This window comes from Tachypleus tridentatus, chromosome 12 (assembly GCF_004210375.1).
Source record: "Tachypleus tridentatus isolate NWPU-2018 chromosome 12, ASM421037v1, whole genome shotgun sequence".
Lineage (NCBI taxonomy): Eukaryota > Metazoa > Arthropoda > Merostomata > Xiphosura > Limulidae > Tachypleus > Tachypleus tridentatus.
In genome coordinates this window covers 126,957,059-126,984,810 of record NC_134836.1, presented here as the reverse complement: position 1 = coordinate 126,984,810, position 27,752 = coordinate 126,957,059, and the positions used below count along the sequence as shown (strand labels likewise).

The 27,752-nt window shown below is 32.3% G+C and overlaps 1 protein-coding gene across 4 annotated transcripts; it reads left to right on the top strand.

Moving 5' to 3' along the window:
• Nucleotides 1-576: 576 nt before the first annotated feature.
• Nucleotides 577-27,295, top strand: LOC143234638 (uncharacterized). 4 transcript variants are annotated; one of them, XM_076472126.1, is made up of 9 exons: nucleotides 577-642; nucleotides 4,344-4,433; nucleotides 6,660-6,713; nucleotides 11,295-11,369; nucleotides 12,367-12,455; nucleotides 18,541-18,614; nucleotides 20,988-21,069; nucleotides 21,670-21,730; nucleotides 25,216-27,295. In XM_076472126.1, the coding sequence occupies exons 1-9, from the start codon at nucleotides 632-634 to the stop codon at nucleotides 27,293-27,295; spliced, it is 2,616 nt and encodes an 871-aa protein (XP_076328241.1). In that variant the 5' UTR covers nucleotides 577-631. The 4 variants fall into 4 exon arrangements, with proteins under 4 accessions (XP_076328241.1, XP_076328243.1, XP_076328242.1 ...); XM_076472127.1 differs by lacking the exon at nucleotides 577-642 and adding an exon at nucleotides 753-891; XM_076472128.1 differs by lacking the exon at nucleotides 6,660-6,713 and having other exon boundaries at nucleotides 610-642.
• The last annotated feature ends 457 nt before the right edge of the window (nucleotides 27,296-27,752 follow it).

The window sequence follows — 27,752 nt, the reverse complement described above, 5'->3', positions numbered from 1 at the left end:
ATGTTTAGCGCGACGCGGGCGCGAACCCGCGACCCTCGGATTACGAGTCGCAACCCTTACGCGCTAGGCCATGCTACCACCGAAGAAAATTTGAAAGAAAATGAAGAAGACAAGTTTCTGAGTCCATAGGAACTTAAAGATGTTACTAATAGGCCCAACTCAATCAATAAAACATTACTACAGAATTGGTAGGTTGAATAACTCTGCCACTTATTCTCCTCCCAAATAAGATTTTTTTTTGAGTATATAGAAGAAATTACCTGAGAATTAACAAGAGTTCATGGTTCAGGGTTCATTCCTTTAAAAAAGGTTTTCCACACTTCGCGATAAAAGTGCTGCTGGTTTAACTTACTCCCTTGTCTCCAGTCTACCATTTCAAAATTAAAAACAGTGTAGCTTCATATTAAGATTCCGAAATAAAATATATTGCTTTATAATTTAGAATCAAGCATCGACGATTGAATTATATAATATCCGATAACTCTTTTGAAAATGTTCAGTTGTCGTTTGAATTATACTTAAAATATATATATATATATATATGTTGATGTTGTTTTTTCCACTGTACCACGACCTCTGTTTAATATTTATAATTTTCATACTCGGGAAAGTTGGTTGCAGAAGATACTTAATGATTTATGAGTATGAGTTTATTTACAATTTTTAATTTTACAATTAAATTTGTATTTTTAACAAATATATTTATATTAATGAATTATAAACATGGACGTTTTAATTTCAGTTTTTTGTTGGCCTGTCAGGGTACATTTCGTAAAATAAGTGTGTTTTGCCCTTGGCTGTCTAATGGCATAGGGCGTTCAAATGTTGTTTGTACAAGTTATAACTTGCAAAAGGATACTTTCATCTTAATTGCAATATTTTTTTACGTTTGTGAGGAATAATTTATTTATAGAATAATAATAATGCCATTTGCTTCAAATGTATGAACTAATGTTACTGATAAACTTATAACTAGACAAGATTAGCACTTGGAATATTTCCATATACATACAGCGTGTTCGGAAAGTCACTGTGCACTTATATATTTATTAACAGATAAAACTGCACAGTGACTTTCCGAACACGCTGTATTTGTTTTACGTAATAAAAACTTAACATTACAATAATGATCACTTATGTATTTAATTTTAGGCTTAAGTAATCTTTAATGGGTTGAATTGACATCTTGTATTTTTTCCTTTCAAGATGTTGGAACTAACTTACAAGAACAGTATAAAAATAACCTATGATGAACAAGAACAAAGCAACAGTTTCCTGTTTTAATATGCTTGAAGTATAAGAACAAATAAATGATTGTAATCCATTATGTGATATAATTTAATTTCCTTTGTAAAGAAACAACATGCTAGAAAATGTGTAAAGCCATGTTATTTGAATATTACTTAATGTTAACTTTAAGTAGATTAAGCTATGAGAAGAGGTTTTAAGTCTTGAAGAATTAGACAAGACCTAATTAAAATGTTTGTAAGTGGACAATTTCCTTAAGTGTACACTGTTTAAATGGTGGAATAGAAGCTTAGAAAATATAAATCTCAATATTAGAGAATTGGTCTTAACTTTGAAAGCTCAGGTGTTGTGTATTTTAATAAATTATTTTTCAGTTAAATCATAAGTTTATTAAATGGTTTACTTGATGTATATGCTAGCCAAATTATTTTTCAAATTTTGGCTATGTTAACATAAAGAACTAAATTTAGTTTGTTCTTTGGGTTGCTGTACGTGAGAGAATTTTCTAATCTGAACAGTCATTGTCATAATGGATTTTCTTTTGTTAAATATTCCCAAACATACAAAAAAACCTAACTTAAAAATAATCCTTGGTACTATATCTGTCTTACATTTAATAAATTTAAAGATGAAACATTTGAAAATTGTGCCACAAATTAATAATTCTAATTAAGAAATAATTCTGCTTAATTAAGTAATGTCTAGGCTTCTGAAGTTGTTAACATGTACATTATCTCTAATATTATTAATATGATTAGTACATAAGGCTAAGTAGCTTGTCCAAGGTCTGAATAATTTTGAAAATTTAAATCTATCACAACAATCTATATTCATAAATAAAAGTGCAAACATCTTGTTAAATTTCAACTTGTTTCAGGTATGGTTCTGTTATCCTTTCTTTTTCCAGTTTCTCTATCATATGGGTGTTCTTGTATTAAACCTGAATACACCACTTCAGGAGAGGTTTAATCTGAGGAACATATGACAATAATTCTTTGTAGTGGTATGCCAAGGATATGCTTAGAAGAAGCCAGTTAGCTTCTGTATCTCAGGATGGCTGGTATGGGTATTAACATACAAGACCTCTACTGATTGGCAAATCTCTCTCTCATGCTCTCCACCTATGGCATAGCCATTCTTCTGCAGACTTACATTGATAGAAATTGGGTTTCAATACCATGGTGGGCAAAGCACAGATAATTCTTTGTGTAACTATAAACACTACATTCTTTGATGGTACTTGGACAGTTTTTGTGCTTATGTTGATTTTGTTCTTTAATTGTTCTAAACTTTTCTGTTCTGTAGCTTTACGTATATCATTTTCTCTCTCTCTTGAATTAGTTTTATTTTTCCATTAGAATGGTAAATTTGTAGATAAAATTATCTAGAATGGTAGAGGCTGCAGTTTTATATGATTTTAATACTAGGGGTTGATAAGGGCTGGAGTTAGTGATTGATTTTCAATTTGTTGAGGGCAGTTGGGTGTCAGAACATCCTTGAAGGGCCAGAACCCATTGAATGCCATATAATTAAAAACATCATGGTTTTAATTTTACTTGTTGTTGAATATTTTGTTTGTATTTAAAATTACCCATTTTGAAGGTTTGTCTCCATTTTCAACATACATTTTTACTTTCAAGTGTTTCGAGACAGAAACATGGATGATACAGTGTCTTATTACTTCTGGTAATGTGGCCAGATGATAATGTCTAACTTAGCTTTCATTTACCACAGTCTCATGCTCGGATTGTGGTAAGTCTTCAGTTTTATAGTGCTAAAATCACTGGTTCAGTTCCCCTTGGTGGACACGGCAAATGAGGCTTTGCTATAGGAAAAACACACATTTGTGGTATATTTTCATTATGTTCTGTGTTACTCCACTAATCTGTGATCATTTAGAAGTTGTTTTGGCTTCTCAAGTAATTGTATTGGAGTTAATATTTAAGTAACACTTTTATCATTGGACCAGTTTTTTCCCAGTTATATTTTACTTTTTTCTCTTGCTTTCTACTATTTAAAGTTTTGTTTTATTTAATTATGTTTTTTTTTGTGTAAATTAGTTATCTATTTCTCGGTTTTCCTGTTGTGGGTTTGTGGTCTTTCTACAGTTGTTTTTCATACTTGTGTGACTTGATGTATTCTTTGTTATCTTTACAATTGTTTGGGTTTTTAAACACTACAATACTCACTTTCTCTTCCTGTTACTTGACTGGACAGAAAAAAATTAGAAGTTTCAATCACACTATGTCATCACTTTAAATGAATCAGTTAAAAACCTTAACAAGAAAGTACTAAATCAGTCATACTTTGCCATGGAGCTCTCAGTATGACCAGTTTGAAGTGTGTAATGTACTTAACAAGAAAGTACTAAATCAGTCATACTTTGCCATGGAGCTCTCAGTATGACCAGTTTGAAGTGTGTAATGTACTTAACAAGAAAGTACTAAATCAGTCATACTTTGCCATGGAGCTCTCAGTATGACCAGTTTGAAGTGTGTAATGTACTTAACAAGAAAGTACTAAATCAGTCATACTTTGCCATGGAGCTCTCAGTATGACCAGTTTGAAGTGTGTGTAAATCAGTCATACTTTGCCATGGAGCTCTCAGTATGACCAGTTTGAAAGTACTTACTAAATCAGTCATACTTTGCCATGGAGCTCTCAGTATGACCAGTTTGAAGTGTGTAATGTACTTAACAAGAAAGTACTAAATCAGTCATACTTTGCCATGGAGCTCTCAGTATGACCAGTTTGAAGTGTGTAATGTACTTAACAAGAAAGTACTAAATCAGTCATACTTTGCCATGGAGCTCTCAGTATGACCAGTTTGAAGTGTGTAATGTACTTAACAAGAAAGTACTAAATTAGTCATACTTTGCCATGGAGCTCTCAGTATGACCAGTTTGAAGTGTGTAATGTACTTAACAAGAAAGTACTAAATCAGTCATACTTTGCCATGGAGCTCTCAGTATGACCAGTTTGAAGTGTGTAATGTTTCTAATTTAATACCCTTTCCATATTATAAGATGCCAGAGTTAAAACTTGAGCTTAATATTTGAAGTGTGAAAAGCAAATCAATGTTTTTTTTCTTTTAGTTTTTCATGCCTGAGAGAACAAATGGAATACGCTAACAGGATTTGTCAAGTTGTTGACTCTGTTTCAAAAACGTTGCAATGTGTGAAATGGTGAGTGTTAAAAATGTTCAGTATTTACTATGAAACTTTGTACTACCAAATATTTCTTTCATAAAATTCAATAAAAAATGTTTACTTTGTATACTTATATATATGTGTATGTATACTTGACATAATAAGATAGAAAGTTGCATGTATTGAGTTAATGTGTGCCACATTATTTTGTGTGATTTTTATTTTAATGTTTCCTCTCTCCTTCAGAGAGTTGGATGATAACTGCACAGAAGTAATTAGCTAACAAATGAAGTGGAATTTGTCAGTTTTTGTCTTTGTCTTGTTCTGTTTCACTTAATATGTGTTTAAAATATATTTGTGTAATTATTTTCATTATTTCTGCTTTTGTACAGTTAGCTGTGTTTTAGTTTTTCTTGTATTTTTTTTCTAGTGTAATTGCATATATCATAGTTTAACCTGTTCAATGCTGTAGACGAGATAACTCGTCCAAGCCCAGTAACACAGTGCCACGGATGAGTTAATTCATTCTCAATAATACCTAACTTCGACGCTAGATGTCAGCACCATACATGCATTTGACCTACTTACAAATTGTTTCACTTTCGATCCAAAAAGGCGTCACGAAAAACGTTACAAAATGAAGAAGCATTAGAGTTGTATTGTAGCAGCTGAAATACTTGGCAGTCAACAGGTTAAAGAGTAGTTAATTTCAGCCTTTCTTACCTGTTGTAGAATACACCTTTATTCAGTATATTTCAGACATGTTCCCTGAATTTTCATACAGATTTTCAGCATACATCTTTCTGGTAACCAGATTTACAACAAACTTGCACCTTACTATACACAAAGGCTGCATCTTACAGTGATTATTCTATAAAGCTTGTGTCTGCTGATCTCTGTTTCTGTGTTTCACCCTGGAGTGATGTGTTGCTCAGTTCAAGGGGTGATACAGAAACTTGTACAAATTGATACAGTTTGGGGGTTTTCACCTTTTTTATGAGTTTATTTGAAATAATCGTTGCCATTGGTAACCTAATGATTGTGGGATGCATCACCAGGACCATTTGCTTTCTTTGGTACTTGTCTTGTATGGATGTGAATTATTCTTGACTCTGTTTGTGTCTTCTGTAGATATCTTTATAAAGTTAAAATGCTGTCCATTCTCAGCAGCCAGTGAGTCATCCAGTGAAATAACTTATGTAACATATGATAAATGTACATATCATTTTGTATATAAATAAAACCTTTATCTGTTCTTCTTGGGTGAATTGATTATCTATTTGCTGTTCTTTACAAAGTTATTCTTTGTCTAATATTTTTAAATCTTCATTTTGAAGATAACTGTAACTACCTAATGAATATCCATCTACCTGAATACCACAAGCATACAGACAAAACATTTATTAAAATGGTACTATTTAATTTCGACAAACTCCATTTTCAGAAGATATTTCTGATCCTGAGTATTCTATGTGAAATGCTGGAATAAATTACTTAGGTTTTTATCCTTTGGTGGTTAAGTGGTAAGAAAAAAATAGATGAATCACCAGATGAAGCAGTTTTAGACGAAGTCAAAGATTAATTGTGATTTCTCTTTTATTTTTAATTGGTCAACATGTACTGTGGTAGTGTCTGAAGATTTATAAATTACTAAACATACTATTAGTTTTAAGGTAATGACAAAATGATTTGGAAATTATAGGATGATATTAGGTTTTCTTATTTAGTGGGAAAATTGAAGAGTTTAATAGAGGGAGATCCACAACATTATTAAAATATAAAGTAAGATCAACAATCATTTACTGAAGGGAGATCTTCACTTACCAATATGTTAACACTTTGTTTTGGGGACGATGGAAAAGGTGTTTATCTTGTGCTTGTAAGATATTCAAGGTGTGAGCTACACAAACACTTAATTCAAGGTGTCAGCTACACAAAAGAACATAACTAAGAAACTCACACTTGTGTAGAGCTTGAAATGAGACCAATTAACTGGACTGTAGGATCATTTGATGAGAGAAAGGATAGTTTATTAAGAGTTCAAGTAAGTTAGACCCTTGTTGCTAGTAGGGTGCCTGTTTAGACCCTTGTTGCTAGTAGGGTGCCTGTTTGTTTTTCTGATTTACAGCAATACTGAGAGACATGGCTAGTAAGTTAGACCCTTGTTGCTAGTAGGGTGCCTGTTTGTTTTTCTAATTTACAGCAATACTGAGAGACATGGCTAGTAAGTTACCAGAATGTTTTGTTCTGTTTCTTTTCCAGTAATCATCTTCTACAAGATCCAGTTTTCACGAGTTGCAGTCATCAGTTTTGTAGGTATGGTTAATACATTTCTCTATGTACCTGTAACTTTAAGATAGATTACGTGTGTTATGGCTTCATGGGTTATTTATCTAAGTATATTTTTACAAGTCGTACGATTACTGTATTGATTCTTTATTAGAGCCACAGTTTTAAGTTTACATAATTTACAAACAAATGTGAAATTTTTCTAGATAAACAAAATCTAAATATTACATATACATTGTATCTTTCTGTGAGATGATAACAGGTTGTGTAGGACAACTAATCATGTTTTTGAAGATTAAGATAGGGGAGGAACACACACAAATCATTTTGTTTTTGAATTTTTAAGAAAAATTGGAAGATGTTACAAGCTGATACAGTTCTTTGTCAATAGATTTTTATTTAATGTTACTTCTATCTTCATACCTAAGTGATTACGATTTTGTGTTTTATAGTTACAGATACTGGAAAGTTTCAATAGCATTGAATTCTTTGTAAGTTATGGAATGCATTCCTTTCAACTGGAAATTTTGTGTATGCATTTTAATTGTTTCTACAAATGAAAATGTTGAATGTTTATACAGTGTTCATTGTTTATGAATCTAACCAGATTTCATTAAACCTTGCTGTAATATGAAAAGTAAAAACAATGAACATTCTTTGATCCTGTACAAACATTCAACATGTTTTCATTCATACATATAATACTTATTTCAAGTTATGTTAAAAAAACAAGTACAAATGTTACTGTATGTCAAAGACTTGAATACAGCATAAGTAAGAAATTGATGTGATGTCATTTGTATCCTAAGATAATCTCATGTTTTGGCCTCCAGTAGACCTCAGTAATAAAGTGATACAGTGTAATTGTGTGTAATGTATTCTCTGGGATAATTCTATTTTTAATTTACCATGGAGTGAATGAGAAAGGGACACGATGTAGTGGTGGTTTGTACTCAAGGATAACTCTACATTTTTTTGTGCAGAAGAGTCGATTGTGGAAGATATTTAGAATGTAAATGTTTGTCTTCAGAAGCAAGCTTGCCAAATTTGGCTCTATTTGATAAAACCTTCATGAAATTTGGTAAATTTTGCTAATTTACCTGTTACATGACCAAAAAAAGATTTTAATATTTATTGCCTCCTTCATGTGAAATTTTACCTTGTGATAAGGGCGAGTTTTATATCTAAATATAGGCCCAGCATGGCCAAGCGAGTTAAAGCGTGCGACTCGTAATCTTAGGGTCACTGGTTCGCATCCCGTCGTGCCAAACATGCTCACCCTTTCAGTCGTGAGGGCGTTATAATGTGATGGTCAATCCCACTATTCGTTGATAAAAGAATTGGCAGTGGGTAGTGATGACTAGCTGCCTTCCCTCTAGTCTCACACTGCTAAATTAGGGATGGCTAGCACAGATTGCCCTTGAGTAGCTTTGGGTGAAATTCAAAAACAAACAAAACAAATATGTTTAAATATTTAAATATTCTTTATAAGGGCTCATTGCGCAGGTGCAAGATAATTTCAAACAATGATGATCCACTGGTGGTTCTTTTAGTCTTGTTTTTATATACTGTAGCTATTGTTATGATTTTGTGAATTGTGGCTCGTAAGTGTCAGTATTCGTTTAAAGTGTAATGTATTGTTTAATTTTAAATTTGTGTTTTCTATAATTTTATTTAATTTACATTTAACCTAACCCACAGATCATAGTGGCTGAGAAAAGTAGCAATAAGGATAGTGATTTAGTAGAAAGTCCATGCAGGAAGTAAGCCTACATAGGCCTAGTTACCAACAGAAACGTTAGTTGTCACACAAGGAAGTAAGCCTACATAGGCCTAGTTACCAACAGAAACGTTAGTTGTCACACAAGGAAGTAAGCCTACATAGGCCTAGTTACCAACAGAAACGTTAGTTGTCACACAAGGAAGTAAGCCTACATAGGCCTAGTTACCAACAGAAACGTTAGTTGTCACACAAGGAAGTAAGCCTACATAGGTCTAGTTACCAACAGAAACGTTAGTTGTCACACAAGGAAGTAAGCATACATAGGCCTAGTTACCAACAGAAACGTTAGTTGTCACACAAGGAAGTAAGCCTACATAGGCCTAGTTACCAACAGAAACGTTAGTTGTCACACAAGGAAGTAAGCCTACATAGGCCTAGTTACCAACAGAAACGTTAGTTGTCACACAAGGAAGTAAGCCTACATAGGTCTAGTTATCAACAGAAACGTTAGTTGTCACACAAGGAAGTAAGCCTACATAGGTCTAGTTATCAACAGAAACGTTAGTTGTCACACAAGGAAGTAAGCCTACATAGGTCTAGTTACCAACAGAAACGTCAATTGTCACAAAAAATAAGTAAATAAGTCATTTTGTAAAATATGGAATTGTGTTACCATACTTGAGAAACATCTTGACAGTATGAAACATTTAAACAATATCAAAGCAAGTGCCCAGACTTCTAAAGTAAGTAACTGATTTCTTATGGCCCTCTATTCTTCATATAGCATGTTTCAAGTGGCTTCCACTGAACTGAAAATGTGTGTGTTTGTGGCAGAACACAATCTTCCCATGTCAATACAATCATTATCTTCCAGGCCTTCTGTCTAATGCTTGCCCTGATTCTAAAATTGTTAAGGGTATTAAATATCCAAGAACAAAAGTAACAGCTATTTTCATAATGTCATTGGTGAGGAATATTTGGTTATTCTTGTAGCACAATTAAATAATTTTAATGTTTATTAATTTTTGATGAAAGTACAGATGTATCTGCAAGAAACAACTGGTTCTCATAGCTGGATTTTATGATAGCCATATTAAAAAAAACAGTTGACAAGTTTTTAACTCTTTCAGAAATTAACTGCTGTACTGCCCAAGGCATTTACAGTTCTATAGTAAAGTTTTTGGAAAACATGGAATTTCATTTAAAAATCTGATAGGCTATGGAAGTGATAATACAAGCGTAAGAATGGGGTCAAAAAGTGGTGTTCAAAGTGTTCTAAAGCAAAAGGTACCATATCTCTTTGTACAAGGCTGTGTATACCATTCAATGTATTTATGTGCATCCTATGCATGTTCTGAATTTCCAACTTCCTTACAGGAGCTGACTAGAAATATTTTTTTCATATTTGTCAAACAGCCCAAAGAGATTATCTGAATATGTAGAATTTCAGGATTTTACCAACTGATCCTAAAATGATTTTGCATCCTAGCTGTACTCGATGGTTATCACTTCAGGAAGTGGAAGAAAGACAACTTAATCAATGGCCAGCACTTGTCTTGTTTTTACTTCAGTGGCATTAGAAGATGGGATAACTTTTGCATATACAACACTAGAAGGTTTACAGAATCCAATTGTAAAAATATACTTTACATTTCTAACTTTTATTCTGCTATATGTAAATAAAATAAATTTAAAGTTTCAAGCTGAGAGCTTCAAAATTCATAAGCTACATGCCTCCATCTACAGTATGTGGTATGAAAGGTATCCTTTGTAATTTTATTACAAGAGAAGTACTAAAAGATACAGATATATCGAAGGTTAACAACAATGATCCTTCAATTTACCTTCCCGTAAGTGAAATGTATCACAGAACAAGAACTGAAAGTATCTTTCTAGAATATTCTTCCAAAATCCAAACCAAAGAACTTGCAGAATTTCAGCTCAAGACATTGAATTTTTATGTCAAACTATGCAAGGAAATGTACAAAGAGTTTGTATCATCTGGTATGTTCACATATTTACAGCTGTTTGAAGCTTTAGATCCAAAAAATGTCTCAAGGACAGCTATATTCAATTAACTCATAGGCCATGAAATTTTCTAATATTATTGAGTGAAAACAGTACGAAGACATCAACAGATAATGGTCAGATTAACTTTGTAAGATAATAACATTTCAGAACCAGAGAAATATTAGTATTATATTTCTCAAAAAAATTTAGAGATAAATTTTGTTTCTCAATTACTTCTAAATTAATGATAAACTTACTATCATTGTATCATTCTTCAGCTGCAACAGAAAGGCTGCTCTCGTTGGTAAACAATATGAAGGTAAAAAATCATTCCCGGCTAAGTATGGAAACACTAAATGTCTTATTATAAAAATCTTTTATAAAACACAACATCTAAAGAATGGTAACTGTCTGAAAAATTGTACAAAAGAATGAAGGAAAGTAAACTGTATGCCAAGGAAGAAAACACACCAATTTTTTAATAAAATAAGGTTCGTTATATGTTTCTTTATTTAACTTGGTAAAATCCAAGAAAATGATCTGGCAAGTCTGTTCAGAAGTAGTTGAAAGCTAAATGAACTTTATAGCAGCAGTGCTCTATAAGATAATGTTTGAAAATTTAAAGTAACACCTGGAAGAGATGTATTTACATACCTACATCATTTGTAAACTGTACATTAGAATTTATTGTTTTACTTTCTCAGAGTGTTGTGTCTGGTGTTGAGAGGTGTAAGATATGCTTTTCTTTATGGCAATTTAAGTAACATACGTTTCATTATTTCCTTGTGATTTAATATTTTCAGAAATGTACTACAACAATCAGTTTATATCATACACTTTTAGTTCAATAATTGTGTGTTGTTGTTTTTTTGTAGAAAATGCATGATTAGCAGTTTTCGGTATACAAACAAGGTTTCCTGTCCCTTTTGCAAAGCAACTGTCACTAAAAGGTTTGTACAGAATATCAAATTAAAACTTGGGAAACACTGTTTTATGTTATTCATGTTCAAAATTGTCTGTTTTAAACTAATATAAATTTTTCACACACGTTGTTAGAAGGTCCCATGACACTGTTAAGATCAGGCTTGCTTCTGAACATGTGATAATACTTTCAATATCAGAAGTAACTAAGGTAGATTTTCTGGAAAGATTTTGTCACAAAGACTGTATGATAAGTAGCATATGTCCACTAGCATAAAATACTTTGAATAAAATAATAAATATTACATGTTGTACGAATTTTATGAACTATGCAATTAAACTATGAAATGGCTTTAAGAATCCTGGGTTGAAGGAGTTGTTCATGTGAGTGTCAGAGTACAAACGTCCTGGGTGTTGGCACAAAAATTTCACCCGATCTCAGTTACTGTCAATATTAACACTTTTCTTTTGGTATGGCAGGTGTGTCTCAAACGTGACTAATACGTATTTGCCACAAGTTGTTTGTTGCTGTTGAAAAATTTAAAAATTTTACCATTTTGAAAAGGTTTACTGCCAAGTTTCAATATAGTTTAATCATTTTCAAGTACCTAATCATCAGAATATTATTATTACTTAATAATGGTCTTTCTGTTATTTGAGTTGCATCAGCAACTTGCTCTGGTCATAAGTTAATATTTATTAAATGAAGGATTTACTTTTCTTTTGTAGCTCAGTATAAATTGTTACATTTTTTTAACACTAAAACTTCTTTGTGTAGATTTTCTTCAAACCTTAACATTCAAAGAAGAAAGACTTGAGGACTAATTATTCATATTTTTAAAATAAACATTAAGAGAATTGCAATTGTCAATATAAAACAGTTACTATCTTAAAATTAAGAAAAATGTATGTAACTGATTTCAAAATAATGTGAAACTTGTCAGAAAAATATAAACCAGACTTATTCAATATAGAGTGATTGCCCTTTCATCGTTCAATCCGTAACTGTTTTCTTAACTTCTCCAGGAACCTCAAAGGAAAGCCACAGTTACAAGAAGTTGTTTCAGCAGTCGAACAGTTGGTTCATGCTGTAAGCTTAGATTCTGGTAGAGAAGGTAAGAGAAGTCTGTGAAAACAAACCTTATAAAATGACTTTTATCTAGTATCAGTACTTCATGCTGGAAGTTTATCTGTAGGTTTATGAGGAAAGTTTTAACAGATACAATTTAAATGAAGTTTTTAAAAACATGGAAGATGTTTATTTGCTCCAGTGATCTATACTTCTGTATGTTTTGAATGAGAATCTATGATTAGAAACCTGTTTTATTGAACTTAGAAGACAGTTTTTTACTGTTATAAGAAAGTTCTGCATTTCATGTGTGGCTAATAGTCAATGTTAGATTGTTTGTGATTTCACTTTTTACTGAAATACTTAAGTTTTGAATTTCCCTGTAGCTTATGTTTGGATTTATTGTGTTGTTTTTTCTTTCAAATAACAACACTTTATATAGTGTATAAATAAACTTGTTAAAGAGTTTGTAGTAAGTTTAGGACATGAGATACAATATGTTTACATCTTGTCACTCTGTAAACATAACCTTCACCCAATGTTAGAAATAGTCTCAACTTCTTGAAAGTTAACGTAGTCAGGATAAGAGTAGACCTAACTTTAGAATGTAGGATTATTTTATTCAACAAATGGACCAAAACTGAAAGGATCAAAGAATTGCCAAGTTAGCTCAGAGGACTCTTAATGTTGAACCCATCATTGAATGGACCAAAGTTGAAAGGATCAAAGGGTCATCAAGGTAGTTCTAAGGACTCTTAATGTTTAACCCCTCATTGAATGGACCAAAGTTGAAAGGATCAAAGGGTCATCAAGGTAGTTCTAAGGACTCTTAATGTTGAACCCATCATTGAATGGACCAAAGTTGAAAGGATCAAAGGGTCATCAAGGTAGTTCTAAGGACTCTTAATGTTGAACCCCTCATTGAATGGACCAAAGTTGAAAGGATCAAAAGGTCATCAAGGTAGTTTTGAGCACTAATGGTGGAGCCATCATTAGACAGACCAAAGGTGAAATGTTTGAAGATCACCATGGCAGCTCCAATCAGAGGTACATCCTGCACTCATAGTCTTCATTACATCAAAACATCTTCAGTGAAATAGCAAATGAGTCAAAGAAGCAACAACTCTTTTTGAAGTTTTTTTTCTTGAAAATGCTAATATCTTTAGATAGATGTGTAATCTTTTTGCATCCTTTCCATGTTCTGGATGTACTATATGGAAACCATGTCCCTCCTCTTTAAATTTCAGTTCAGAATTTTACTGTAATCTATATGAGAATTATCTGCTCATACCCATTTGAATAGAGAGGGGATGTTGTAACCAACTATTGGCCTTGTATGATTGAATAGTAGGATTAGACTGTCACTCTTAGGCCTAACATGGTGGGCTGGTGGTTAGGGCAGTTGACTCACAATCTCAGAGTTGAAGGTCTGAATCTCATTGCCATGGGGATGTTATAATGTGTTGGTCAATTTGCAAAATCATACCATGCTCATTCTTTGAAGAGTGGGCGCAATTTAATGTTATGATCAATCCCACTATTCAATGATAAGGGAATGTTGAATAATTGGCAGTGAGTGATGTTGAAAATTTGTTTTCCCTTTAGTCTGTTGTTTAAAAATTAGGTATGACTGGTGCATATAGCCTTTGAATAACATTGCAAGAAATTCAACACAATCACTTTTATAATGCAGTTCATACCTAAAGTACAGAGAAAATGTTTACTGTTATAGGTTTTGAATCAAGAATCCTCAAATTTACAACAGGAGCACACTAACCACAGTCATGCCCAGACTTTCATTTCATCATTCAACACTTTCTTGGGGTACGTAATTATATTGCCACACTGGAACCTGGAAGTTTCAAATAATCAGTCATCTTATCACCAGCTAACCCTAGCTTCTCATGAGCAAACTAATGAATAAATAACATCATCTTTATTTAAGAGTGACCAAACAGTCTTATGTAAAGTTACCCGACTGAATCAAGAAAGACGTATCAGTTTATACTTGACTGCTGTAATAAACCTAAGACATATCAGTTTATACTTGACTGCTGTAATAAATCTAAAACATATCAGTTTATATTTGACTACTGTAATGAACCTAAAACATATCAGTTTATATTTGACTGCTGTAATAAACCTAAGATGTATCAGTTTATACTTGACTGCTGTAATAAACCTAAGACGTATCAGTTTATACTTGACTACTGTAATAAGCCTAAAGCATATCTGTTTATACCTGACTGCTGTAGTAAACCTAAGATGTATCAGTTTATACTTGACTGCTGTAATAAACCTAAAGCGTATCTGTTTATACCTGACTGCTGTAATAAACCTAAGATGTATCAGTTTATACTTGACTGCTGTAATAAACCTAAAGCGTATCTGTTTATACCTGACTGCTGTAATAAACCTAAGATGTATCTGTTTATACCTGACTGCTATAGTAAACCTAAGATGTATCAGTTTATATTTGACTACTGTAATGAACCTAAGACATATCAGTTGATACTTGACTGCTGTAATAAATCTAGAACAGGGAGACACTGTCAGGTGGCCCAACTTCTGGGAGTAGTGAATTTTATCATTTTTTAAAAGTTATATTGATAAGACGTTTGTCTTTTCAAGTCCTGGGAGTACTTTACTCTCTGATTAACTCAAATAGGTTGGTTGTATTGTATGTCTTCTTCATTGATGTTTTGTTAAAATAGGAAAAAACAATAATTACTAGGCAAATTCCATCCAATACAGTTGTACACATAAAATGTATTTTTAAATAGTTCTATGACTTTAAAATGTTCAATCACATTTATATAGATATCTATATTAGTATAAAATGAAATCAGATACCGATGAGGAATTTTGTTGTTTTTTTAACATTATTGATTTAGCACTCACATGCAGTTATTTTGAGGCTAGCATTCAGTGAGCTATAAGATTGTTTAGGCTTGCTTTAAATTAAATAATTTGAGTTAAATGAGCTTAAACTTATGGTAGAGTTTACAGTGTGTGACTTGTTTATAATTATTTTAAATTATATTTTTCTTGAAAGAGTTCTATCTTGAAGACTGTCACAATTCTAATTGATCAATCTCTAAAACTTATGAGTGTTGTGTCATTAAAACAAAACATCACTTTACAGACAACATTCTGATCTTTTAGTCACAAATCTATTTCCTTTAGTAATTTTACTTTTAAGTGAATAGCTAAGCACTAAGTTTCACAATTCATTGTAGTGTAGCTAAACATTTCAACTTGTACTACATGAAGAAATATATTGGAGGGTGGTTAGTATCAAAAATGTGTTTATCGGACCACGTGAATTTTTTAAGTAAAGCACAGTGGGAACCACACACAATATTGTTGCTTTCTTTCTATAATTATGAAACATTTCATAGAACTGCCTGGAGGAAGCCAGTGAACCACAGTCTGAGAATTGTTGTTGTAGAATATTAATAGAAAACATTGTTTTTTGTCCTGAACATCCTTGAAACATTCCATATTACAGAGCACTATATGTACCACTAACACAGCACCACTGAAGATGAAGAACGACACATGAACTTAAGGCTCACAGGAAACTGGGTGAATAGAATCTCTCACAAGATTCTTTTTAGTTGCAGGAAATTCGATTGGATAAAATTAAAAACATTTTGTGGTCCTATATTTTGTACAACTCATAGAGGTATCACAGGAAATTTCATTAAAAAAATTATTTTACTGCCATACTAGTTTATTTTTTACAAGATTATTAATTTTAAAATAAACTATACCATCTTGCCTGTCCATGTTATAAATAATAAATAATGCAGAATATTTTCTTCAGTAACCCAAAGAACTGTTTAAAGTTAAAAAGGCTAAAATGGATATTAAACCAATAGCAATTAGAAAAAAATAAAATAAGTTAGAAACACAAAGCACTAAGAAATACAACATTTTAATTTTTTTCTAATTTCTGTAGACTGGTATCTGTCTAATTACTGTAGACTGGTATCTGTCTAATTACTGTAGACTGGTATCTGTATAATTTCTGTAGACTGGTATCTGTTTAATTTCTGTAGACTGGTATCTGTCTAATTACTGTAGACTGGTATCTGTCTAATTACTGTAGACTGGTATCTGTCTAATTACTGTAGACTGGTATCTGTCTAATTTCTGTAGACTGGTATCTGTCTAATTTCTGTAGACTGGTATCTGTTTAAGATATATTTTTAGATAGATAAGTTTTTGTTTATTGCTTACATTACTTATCAGTTAATAAGTTTATTCAAGGGTATAATTTATCCATACACATTACTCTTGGCATAAAAGACAAGTTTAAATATGTATCTAGACTGAAGTCAGATTTAAGAGAATTTTGTGATAATAAGTAAAAAACTACAACGATAAACTATAAAGAACACATAGTTTTATTAGAAATATCACTATGTCACAGGCGTTTCAAGTTTTAGTGAAATTAATATGTTTTCAGAACTTCTTTGTAGTATTGGAAAATTTAATCACTCAACCAGAGAAGTATTCAAGTGTGAGTGACGACAAAAAACAGTTATATAAGTTTGATGATGAGAAACCCACTAGAAATAAAAATGTATCTCAGAATAGCTGGTATGGGTATTAACACTTTAAATATAAAACTGTGTATCTCAGAACGGCTGGTATGGGTATTAACACTTTAAATATAAAACTGTGTATCTCAGAACGGCTGGTATGGGTATTAACACTTTAAATATAAAACTGTGTATCTCAGAATGGCTGGTATGGGTATTAACACTTTAAATATAAAACTGTGTATCTCAGAACGGCTGGTATGGGTATTAACACTTTAAATATAAAACTGTATCTCAGAATGGCTGGTATGGGTATTAACACTTTAAATATAAAACTGTGTATCTCAGAATGGCTGGTATGGGTATTAACACTTTAAATATAAAACTGTGTATCTCAGAATGGCTGGTATGGGTATTAACACTTTAAATATAAAACTGTATCTCAGAATGGCTGGTATGGGTATTAACACTTTAAATATAAAACTGTATCTCAGAATGGCTGGTATGGGTATTAACACTTTAAATATAAAACTGTATCTCAGAATGGCTGGTATGGGTATTAACACTTTAAATATAAAACTGTGTATCTCAGAATAGCTGGTATGGGTATTAACACTTTAAATATAAAACTGTGTATCTCAGAACGGCTGGTATGGGTATTAACACTTTAAATATAAAACTGTGTATCTCAGAATGGCTGGTATGGGTATTAACACTTTAAATATAAAACTGTATCTCAGAATGGCTGGTATGGGTATTAACACTTTAAATATAAAACTGTGTATCTCAGAACGGCTGGTATGGGTATTAACACTTTAAATATAAAACTGTATCTCAGAACGGCTGGTATGGGTATTAACACTAAATATAAAACTGTGTATCTCAGAACGGCTGGTATGGGTATTAACACTTTAAATATAAAACTGTGTATCTCAGAATGGCTGGTATGGGTATTAACACTTTAAATATAAAACTGTATCTCAGAATGGCTGGTATGGGTATTAACACTTTAAATATAAAACTGTGTATCTCAGAACGGCTGGTATGGGTATTAACACTTTAAATATAAAACTGTGTATCTCAGAATGGCTGGTATGGGTATTAACACTTTAAATATAAAACTGTGTATCTCAGAACGGCTGGTATGGGTATTAACACTAAATATAAAACTGTGTATCTCAGAACGGCTGGTATGGGTATTAACACTTTAAATATAAAACTGTGTATCTCAGAACGGCTGGTATGGGTATTAACACTTTTATTGATAAAGAGAGAACAACATTTCGACCTAAAGATGACCTAGGAAGGTCAAAACGTTGTTCTCTGCTTATCAATAAAAGTGTTAATACCCATACCAGCCGTTCTGAGATACACAGTTTTATATGTGATAGATTAGAGATAAGAGGTTTGCAGACAATGTTTTGTTATGTTGAAACTGATACTGTTGTGAACTAAGTCAGCTGTAATAGTAAGAAATATACAATCAAAGCTAACTAAACTATCTGTTGGATAAGTTTTATATTTTTTTGGAATACACAAACTTGTGTACTTATATCTGGATTGTATAAATGATTCCAACAGTTGTCTCTTCTGAAATGGAAGACCTGTGTGTTAAAACCCAAGACAAAGAAAAGAGTAGAGTGTTTTCTCCACATGTGAGTAAAATTAAACATTTACTTCAGAGACAAAGAAATCAAAATTACCTTTATAGTTATGAAGCTTTCTCTAAGAAGTTTAAATGAAACAAACACAGGAACGTTATTTGTTTATTGCATCTCCTTTGAGATTTTAACATTGATTTTGTTTCATATTCAGTAATGAGGCTTTCTTTCAGACCAGATGGACATCTGAGAATGGACTCTGAAATGCTTCCATCTTTATGAATTATGACATAGTTGTTGTCTTTAAATATTGTTCACATCTTTGAAACACTGTGAGTTGTGGGGTGTAAATGTGAGAGTGGTGAATGTTTCTAAGTCTTTGTACGAATCAGAAGATAGGTTATTTCCGAGTTTGATTGACAGTCGCAATTTTACTTACTGTTTAGTTTCTGTTAATGTTATACTTTTTTGATCTCATTATTTGAGAACTTTTTTGTAAGATTAATTTTAAAATAGCATTTTCTATAGCATAGATAATAATTTTAGATTTGGAATAGTTCTATTATTTTTTGACTGAATCGAGATCTAATTGTGGTTTTGGACTCTGGAGGTCAAATCCTTTCACTTGACGCATTTAACCACGACCAGTGTCTTGTAGGTTATTTAACACAAATACTGCTTAAAATAATTTTAATTTGAGGGTCATCTGGTAGAGATCTTGGGTAATCAAACTGAACCCAGTGTAGGTGCACCCCACTCTTAGTATTGCTGGTACACAAAAATGTAGCTTATAAAAAGGGAAAAGTGGTCTTATAGATTAGTATAATCCTGCCTAAAATAATTTCAAGTGCCAAGGCTGTGAAGGATTCCATCTTGTTTTCTACTTGAAATGATTTAGTAATGTGTTTTGAGTGGGAGAAGAAAATAACATTTTAAGCATTAGCCATTTGAATAATCTGAAACCAACTGGTCAGTTGACTAATAAAATAACGTCAAATACAGTCGTATATACATATATATTTACTGCATATATTTTGTTAAGTAAACAGGCTACTTGTCACTGAAATGATATATCAACTCAGGTCACAATAATCGAATAAATATAGTTCTCAAATTATATTGGAGCTTTAAATAAACTAAGAAGGTGTTGTTGGATAGGGCCTAATACATACTTAATAATTCAAATTAAATAGTCTTTAGTTTTTAAGCTTACGTCTTTTTGATACAATTAAAAAATATTAGAAAATTGTAATAAAATAAAAATAATTAGTAAGAAGAACAAGATAGAAGTATAAAGAACTGTTAACTCTTGAAATTAACTTTTACTTTAAAAAATAATTTACAAAACAGATAACAGTCCATTATTTAACAACTTAATTTTATATATACTAAAAAAGAAATCAATTCTGACTTCAATAAAGCTTGTGCTACATGTGGCGCCACCATATGAACATTGTGTATCATGAATGAATAACAGCACCTGTCATTATACCAAATGACTGTTTTTTCTAATAATATCCAGTGACAGTTTTATTATTTGGTTTGAACACTTGGTAATTTTGAAGTCTGTTAGTAGGGATGTAATTCCAAGACTCAACTCTAAGTAGAGGGAGTGGACTTTTGATCCAAAGAATTATTGAAAACAAAAGATTAATGAATTTACATTATACAGGTTTTATATCATTTGACCACTCAAAAATAAGGTCAGTTTAATGACCTGCCAATCTATGGTCGTGTGTGTGTGTATGTGTATATATATAGGCCTAGTTGTGTACATGTAGTTTTTAATATGTTAATAAATAAACAAAATATATCATAATTATGTAAAGTAAGTTAACATTAAGGACATGAACTGTTCTAAATTATATGAATGATATCTGTTTATTTTAAAGTTTCACAGACTGAGTTACAGTGCCTATATTCCTCCTCCCACCCTGGGGAAAAAATGTAGTGGTTTTTCCTGATACACACTTACCCCATGGGGGGAAAAATATGGTGGTTTTTCCTGACACCCATGCTCCACTTGAGTCTGCCCTTGCTTCATATGAACTTATTATGACGTGTGGTACTTGTAAGCAATGGGACAAAGGCATGTCTTTGAATATAGTACTTGTTTTGTTGTAAGTAGAATACTTCCCCAGTGTTAATCTTGTGTTGTGAGTAGAATACTTCCCCAGTGTTAATCTTGTGAATGAATTGATTGTGGGGAAAATATTATCAAATTGCTTCCACTAGACTTAAGTTGTACCAGTTGATGATAACTGAAAGTTTTCTAGTTCAACTGCACATCCTAGTTTTTGGACTCATAACCTGGCATATGTGTTGAATGAAAAATTTGGTTTATGTGTAATATTTTTTCAAATCAAGCATGTTTGGTCTTGGTTTGAATAAATTTGAAAAGTGTCACTTTTGTTTTTCACAACCTAGACTGATGTAACTGATCGGCAAAAGAAAAACCGGTGGAAAGAACGTGAACAGCCAGAAGAAGAGGTTATCTACGTTGATTCTGGTGCGTTTTTTTTCACCCTTTCTGAATTTTTGAAAAGGTTTTTATTATGTGTGTGCATTGACAAAGCAAGAATTTTTCAGTGTATTTTTGTGTGTTGTATATTATAAATTGCATTTGAATATAAGATACAAGGCACAAAAGTAATAAAACATAGCATTATGATAATAGTCAATTGTAGTAAATGTAAGTTTTTCACCTACAAAATACTGGAATTTTCTGACTCAAAAATACCATTCAGAATGTGTATTAATTGTATCTGTGTGTTGGCAATGATATTGTTTAAATAATTTAAAGGAGAGTTATTTTTCAAGAAATATTCTGGTGGTGTATATTTTTGGAATATTCAAAATCTTTGTGAGTGTGACAGGACTTCAGTACTTTATTGGATTATAATGACTAAATAAATATTATTTATTGTGAGAATAATGATAAATTATAACCAGAACTACTGTATTGATAAACGTTTTTAAAACGTTTCTGGTTCCTGTATCAGATAAGTATTCTTTAGTCTTATATACATCAAGAAAAATCTACTGAAAGAAGTTTTTATTAAAACAATTAGGGGAAAATTAGAAACTTAAATTTTATGTTATACTCTAGATACTGAGGATGAATCAAGTCAACATAAGTCCTGTGGAAGATCTGTAAACTTGAATGTGAAGTAAGATACTTTCTCAAAGTTTTGGTTTCGTATCTCTTCAGTAATCTTTGGGTATACCAGTAATGTTAGAAAGCTTCAACTGTATTATAAATAAAATAAATGCACACACATATACACTGCTAGCCAAAATCTTGAGGCCAGTGAACATAAAGAAAAAATATGCATTTTGCATTCTTAAACTCCACTAATTATTTGAGTAGAGCTTTGAAAGATGAAAATAAGAAAAGGGAAAATAAAAATAAAAAACTTTTTTAGCATTTAATAAAGAAAATGTGAACAAAATTAGCCTAAATACTAGCTGGTCAAAAGATTAAGACCATATCAAGAAGAAGTCCTAAACAGAGTAGGAGATGCCCAACAAGAGGTCTCAGTTGTGAGTTGCATGGCCATCATTGCAAATAACTGCAAACATTCGCTTTGGCATGGTCAATATAAGTGTTTACAGAAGGCTGGCTGGAATATTATTCCAAGTGGTGAAGATGGCTTCATGAAGATCATGTACTGTTTGGAATTGACGTCCATTTCTATAGACTTCCTTTACCATCCACCCCCAAACCTTTTCAGTGGGGTTCAGATTGGGCGAATATGCTGGATGGTCCAAAAGAATCATGTTATTTGCCAGGAAAAAGTCCTTTGTCCTGTGGGCATTGTGGATTGCAGCAATGTTCACCTGGAAGATCCAGTTATTTCCACACAAGTGAGAGCCTTCAGTCAATAAGGATGCTTTCTCCAACATGCCAGTGTAGCCATCTGCTGTTTAACGCCCCAGTATAGCCTGAAGCTTCATTGTTTCATGGAAGGAGAAAGCACCCCAGATCGTGATGGAACCTCCTCCACTGTGTCGTGTAGAAAATGCCTCCGGTGGGATATCCTTATCATGCCAGTGACGTTGGAAGCCATCTGGACCATCCAGATTAAATTTTTTCTCATCAGAGAACAAAACCTTCTTCCACTTTTCTACATCCCATGTTTGGTGCTTCTCAGCAATATTTAACTGAAGTGTTTCATGGTGTGGAAGGAGGCATGGCCTTTGAAGACGTTTATGGTTTTTAAAGCGTTTCTCTTGTAGATGCCGTCTTATTGTTCTTGAGCTGCATTCTGCATCCATAAGGGCCTTAATCTGGTTCGACAATCAGCTGGTGTCTTGCCGGACAACCTGTTGAATCCTCCTGCTCAATGCCAGTGAGATTTTCTTGGGGCGACCACTTGAAATTCTCATTTCGTATTTTAAGAAATTTGCTACACCAGATTTACTGCGCCCAATTTCACTTGCGATGGCATGTTGAGAGAGACCTTGCTTTTGCAGCTTGACAATTCTGCCATGTTCAAACTCTGTTAACCTTTTAGCCTTTGCCATGTTTTTACCCATTGTAACACAGGAGATGTCAGTGGGTGATGTTGACAATGCTAATGCTTGAACACAAATGACTAAATTTCGTTACATGTTTACCAATTAAAGCTTCATTTCAGTATGGTCTTAAACTTTTGGCCAGCTAGTGTTTAGACTAATTTCATAGTGTTCACATTTTCCCTATTAAATGCTAAAAAAGGTTTTTATTTTCCCTTTTCTTATTTTCATCTTTCAAAGCTCTACTCAAATAAGTGGTTGAGTCTAACAATGCAAAATGCACATTTTTTCTTTATGCTCATTGGCCTTAAGATTTTGGCCAGCAGTGTATATGGAAAATAGAAATGGTGAGTTGAATGGGCTGGGAAGTTCTAGTACTTAGGTTGGTGAACTGTACATGGTACTTTTTCTGTTGTCACAAAACTATGTTCTACATTTTGGGTTTGTGAGTGTATTATAGGAGTGATAATCAAATTTCACAATATGATTAGAGTAGTCCAATAGTTAACCTACTCTCTAGTCTGTTAGTTCAAAGTTATGGAAGGATTGCACATTAGCCTTTTGTAGCTTTATACAAATATCTAAGACAACATTTTAGTTTAGTAGTGTGATTTTAAATAGTAGGAAATCTTTTTTTTTTTTCATATAAATTCTCAAGTGACAAATAGAAACTTAGGTATTGTTCACTGAAGGTCCAAACAGTTTTTACTTGGATAATTAAACATTTTAATAAGTTTATTAACAATTACTAAAACTATATTATTAATTACAGTAAACTATTTAAGTCTATCAAGACTGCTAGTTCTTCATGTTTCAAACTTCACAGCCTATGATCTTCAGATCGTTTTCAGAAGCTGATCACTTTATAAAACAGCAGTGATGTAAATTGATCTAATTTTCAAATAATACTTTAATTCTCATTTAGATTTTTATTGTATAATTTCCTTTCTTTTGAAACAATTTATCTTCTTGTGAACTCTATTCAGACTGTTTCAGGAATGCAAGAAGTCCATGGTTCACAGGTTGTACTTTACAAATTTCAATCAATAACTTACACCTATAATCATTAACAGTTATCACACCAGGCTTTAGAAACAATTAGTTTTTATTAATTGGTTATTTTATGACAATATATATGCCATTGTAGTGGAATTAGAACTAGAAACAACTCCTGTGAACCTGTCTTTCTTGTTACAAACTCTTTTGTCTTTTTTTTCACAGTAATAATTTTGTATTTTCTGCATTATTTAAATTCTTGAAATCCAGTTATGAACTACACTTCTGAAACTGCAGACATGAATGAACGTTTTTCTTTTGTTTTGTTTTTAATGCTGAAGTTTACTAGGTAAATATGAGTTTATAACAACTGTCCATCAGAAGTTTAATGGTGTGTACACTTGCTGTCACACATTGATACCAAACTCTTTCAAACCTAACTTTGCTATTAACCAACTCAATGGGCCTTATATACTCTACCTAACTCTTTGCCCACAAAGAAATTATTTTTCAACTACACATCTCAAGAAATCTTCTGGAAATTATAACAGTCTTTTAGCAAATGAAAGAGTTAAAATCAAGTGTTTTCTTACTATTTCAAACTTTTAATATTACTACTTTTCTTAGAAAAATAGGGTACATTTATTAGTGCCTGTATTCCAAAAATAAAATACCTTTAACCTTCAATTATAACTGGTGTCAAAACAGTTATCAAACAAAGGTTTATTTATTCCTTGTACAGATACACTCGCAGTTACTGTAAAATCAGATATGTTGGGAAAACAATAGGCCAGTTAAACTACTCACAGGGCCACTCAAAATTTGCTGAGTTCTTTTTGTTGATAATTTCACTGTTATAACCTCAGGAACACTGATACTAAATCAATAAAGTTTAAATTATCTTGTGTGAACACTGATTTTATTTTCACTGTAAATGTTTTTTTGTACTTTAGTAAGTAATTTAATATTTCAATATTTTATTGATGTAATGTATATTTGTGTCATTTAGATTAAGACATGGTACTTTTTCGTCTATTGAAAACACTGTGCATCAGATATAAACTGAATCAGGAAATATTTGAAAACTTGTGTTATTTGTATTGTTAATCATTTTGACACTGTTGTCTGGATATTATTGAAGGAGTGGGTTTCCTGTTGCAAGGAAAGGAAAATCTGATGAAACAGCAGATCATGTGAATAACAACCATCCATTGAAACAAGTCAAAGAAAACTCTTTAAGGAATCCTGTTAACAACAGAGTGACCACTTCGACACCTATGGTCAGTTCAACCTTAAAAGATCTTTCTAAGCTCATACTCACTCCAATTGAATATCTTCAAGAGAAAACAAAAAGTGGCAACACCACATCAAGGAGTTTTAGTAAACAAGAAAGAATGCAAAATCAAAAGGTACCTGAAGAAAATGTTACATCTGGTCTTCTGGTTGAGTCTGAGACAGCAGCTCCACAAAAACCAAAGAAATTCTTCAAAGGTGGATGGGAAAACAAAAATATTTCAGTGAACTTTCCTTTAGGAAATGAATCAGAACCAAATATTGAAGAAGATCCTTATGAGTTCATTTCAAGTCAAAAAACATCAAAGAAGAAACAAAGCAAGAGAAGAGTGGTAAACAGAAGGAAGCAGAGAAACATAAAAATTACTAAACAAAGGAAAGAGACTCTAAATTCTTTCAAAGAAAATCAAATGTTCACAGGCTCATCTGAATACAATGACCAAAGGCCTAATGCAGCAGAGATTTATATCATGGATGAAGTGGTTCTTTCTTCATGTTCTGACCAGGACTATGTACCTCCTAAAATGTATAAATCCTGTGTTGAAAGAGGTAAGAATGATAAACCATACCTAAGATCAGTCCATAGACCAAAAACTTATCTAGGTTCAGGTGATAATGAAGCCTATAGTAATCATTCTGAAGATAATCAAGAAATTCCTTTGTTAAAAAACCACATCTCTTATTCTACCAAGAAAATCAACAAAAATACATCAAAACATGAACTATCAATGGGAAGCTTTTCCAAACCAACTGGAGATTCTGACCCTTCTTTCAAGGACATTGAAGTTCCACAAAAGTTTTCAAGACTGAACTGTTCTCCAGACAACAATAAAATTTTAGATTCTTCAAGCAAAGAAAAAAGTGAATGTGAAAAACAACTGTATGAAGATAAAAGATCTTCATTATCAAGAGATGATAAAAAAAGAGAAAGCTACCAACAGTTACCTGTTACCAAATCTAAAGGTCTCAAGGGTTTGGTCAGTTGTGAAGTTCCAGACTTAATGGGAATGAAGAAACAGAAGAAGGACACGTGTGAAAAAACTATTCGTTCCCTACCTGTTTCTTTAGAAGATGATTTTGAAGAACCTTACTTGTTTTGTACTCCAGCTTGTGACATAAAGGAGCATCTTTCCAGAGATTGTAAAACAACTTGTACAAAAGAATACAGTAAAAAATCTATAAATTTGGATTCTGCAGTAAAACAACAGGGAGGGAATGGTAGACGAAGTAAAAGTAGGAGAAAAAGCCAACAAGAAAAAAATAAAATAATTAATAGTAATCTTCTATCAACTCAAGAAAAAGTTATTGACTTAGTGGAAAAGATTAAAGAAGCTGAAGTTTATGAACTCCATTTAGAAACTGCAAAAAAGGATATGAGAAATGTTCAATCTCAAGAAAACTCAGAACTGAAAGATAATCTCAGGAGTTCTGGTGTTTGTTTACAAGATATGCAGGAAATAAATGATCACTTTAAACAAACAGAAGATGCCCATGATGATTTAGTGGCTCAAAGTGATGAAGCACAGAAGTGTGACCATCAGGTACTTACCAAAGATCCTATTGGTAATTCAGTTGTTTATGATGATAAAATGCCAGATGAAGACAACCAGTCATGGATCAAGAATACTGATGCTCAGTCTTTTGTTAAGAATGATATCCAACAAAACAGCAAGAATATCCAAACATCAAATCAAATTGATATAAGCCCAACTTGCAACAAAACATTTTCAAAATTGGCAAGGAACAGACAAACTTTAGGCCAGCACTCCCCAAAACAGTGTGCTCTGTCTCAGATCCAAAAGTCTTCAAGGCAGAATAAGAATAAAAGGTATTTATTTCAACTATCATCAAAAGGGTGTGGTAATCAACCATTTTCAGCAAATAATTCCTTCACTAAGACACAGAATCTCCAGTCCAAAATCCAGTAGAAGTTCAGGTGTTAACTTCTACAGATATTGTATTTGAAGGTTTGGAAGAACTGGAAAAAGTGAATGAAACAAGTGAATATTTAACAACTGTTAAAGAGAAAGAGCACATGTCACTTAAGCAAGCATCTAGCAAACCATTTGTTGATTTAATGGTAAAACATTGCCTCAAAAGTAACAACAGTTGTCGATCAAATACGATGTCAGAAAGTATGCAAAATGTATACCTGAAGAAACAACATGACATATCAGAACCACAGTTCTGCACAAAACCAAATAAAGGATTCATAAGTACTGAACTTCGTTCTCTAGGTGATGAAAAAGAAATTGAAAAAAGTAAATCTAGTACTTCAGGTTCACTTGCAATTCCTGATGCAGATAATTTTGTTTTGTGTGAAACACCAGTCAGAGAAAAGACAAGAGTGCAGGATAAAGATAGAATGGAACATTTCAACTGTAG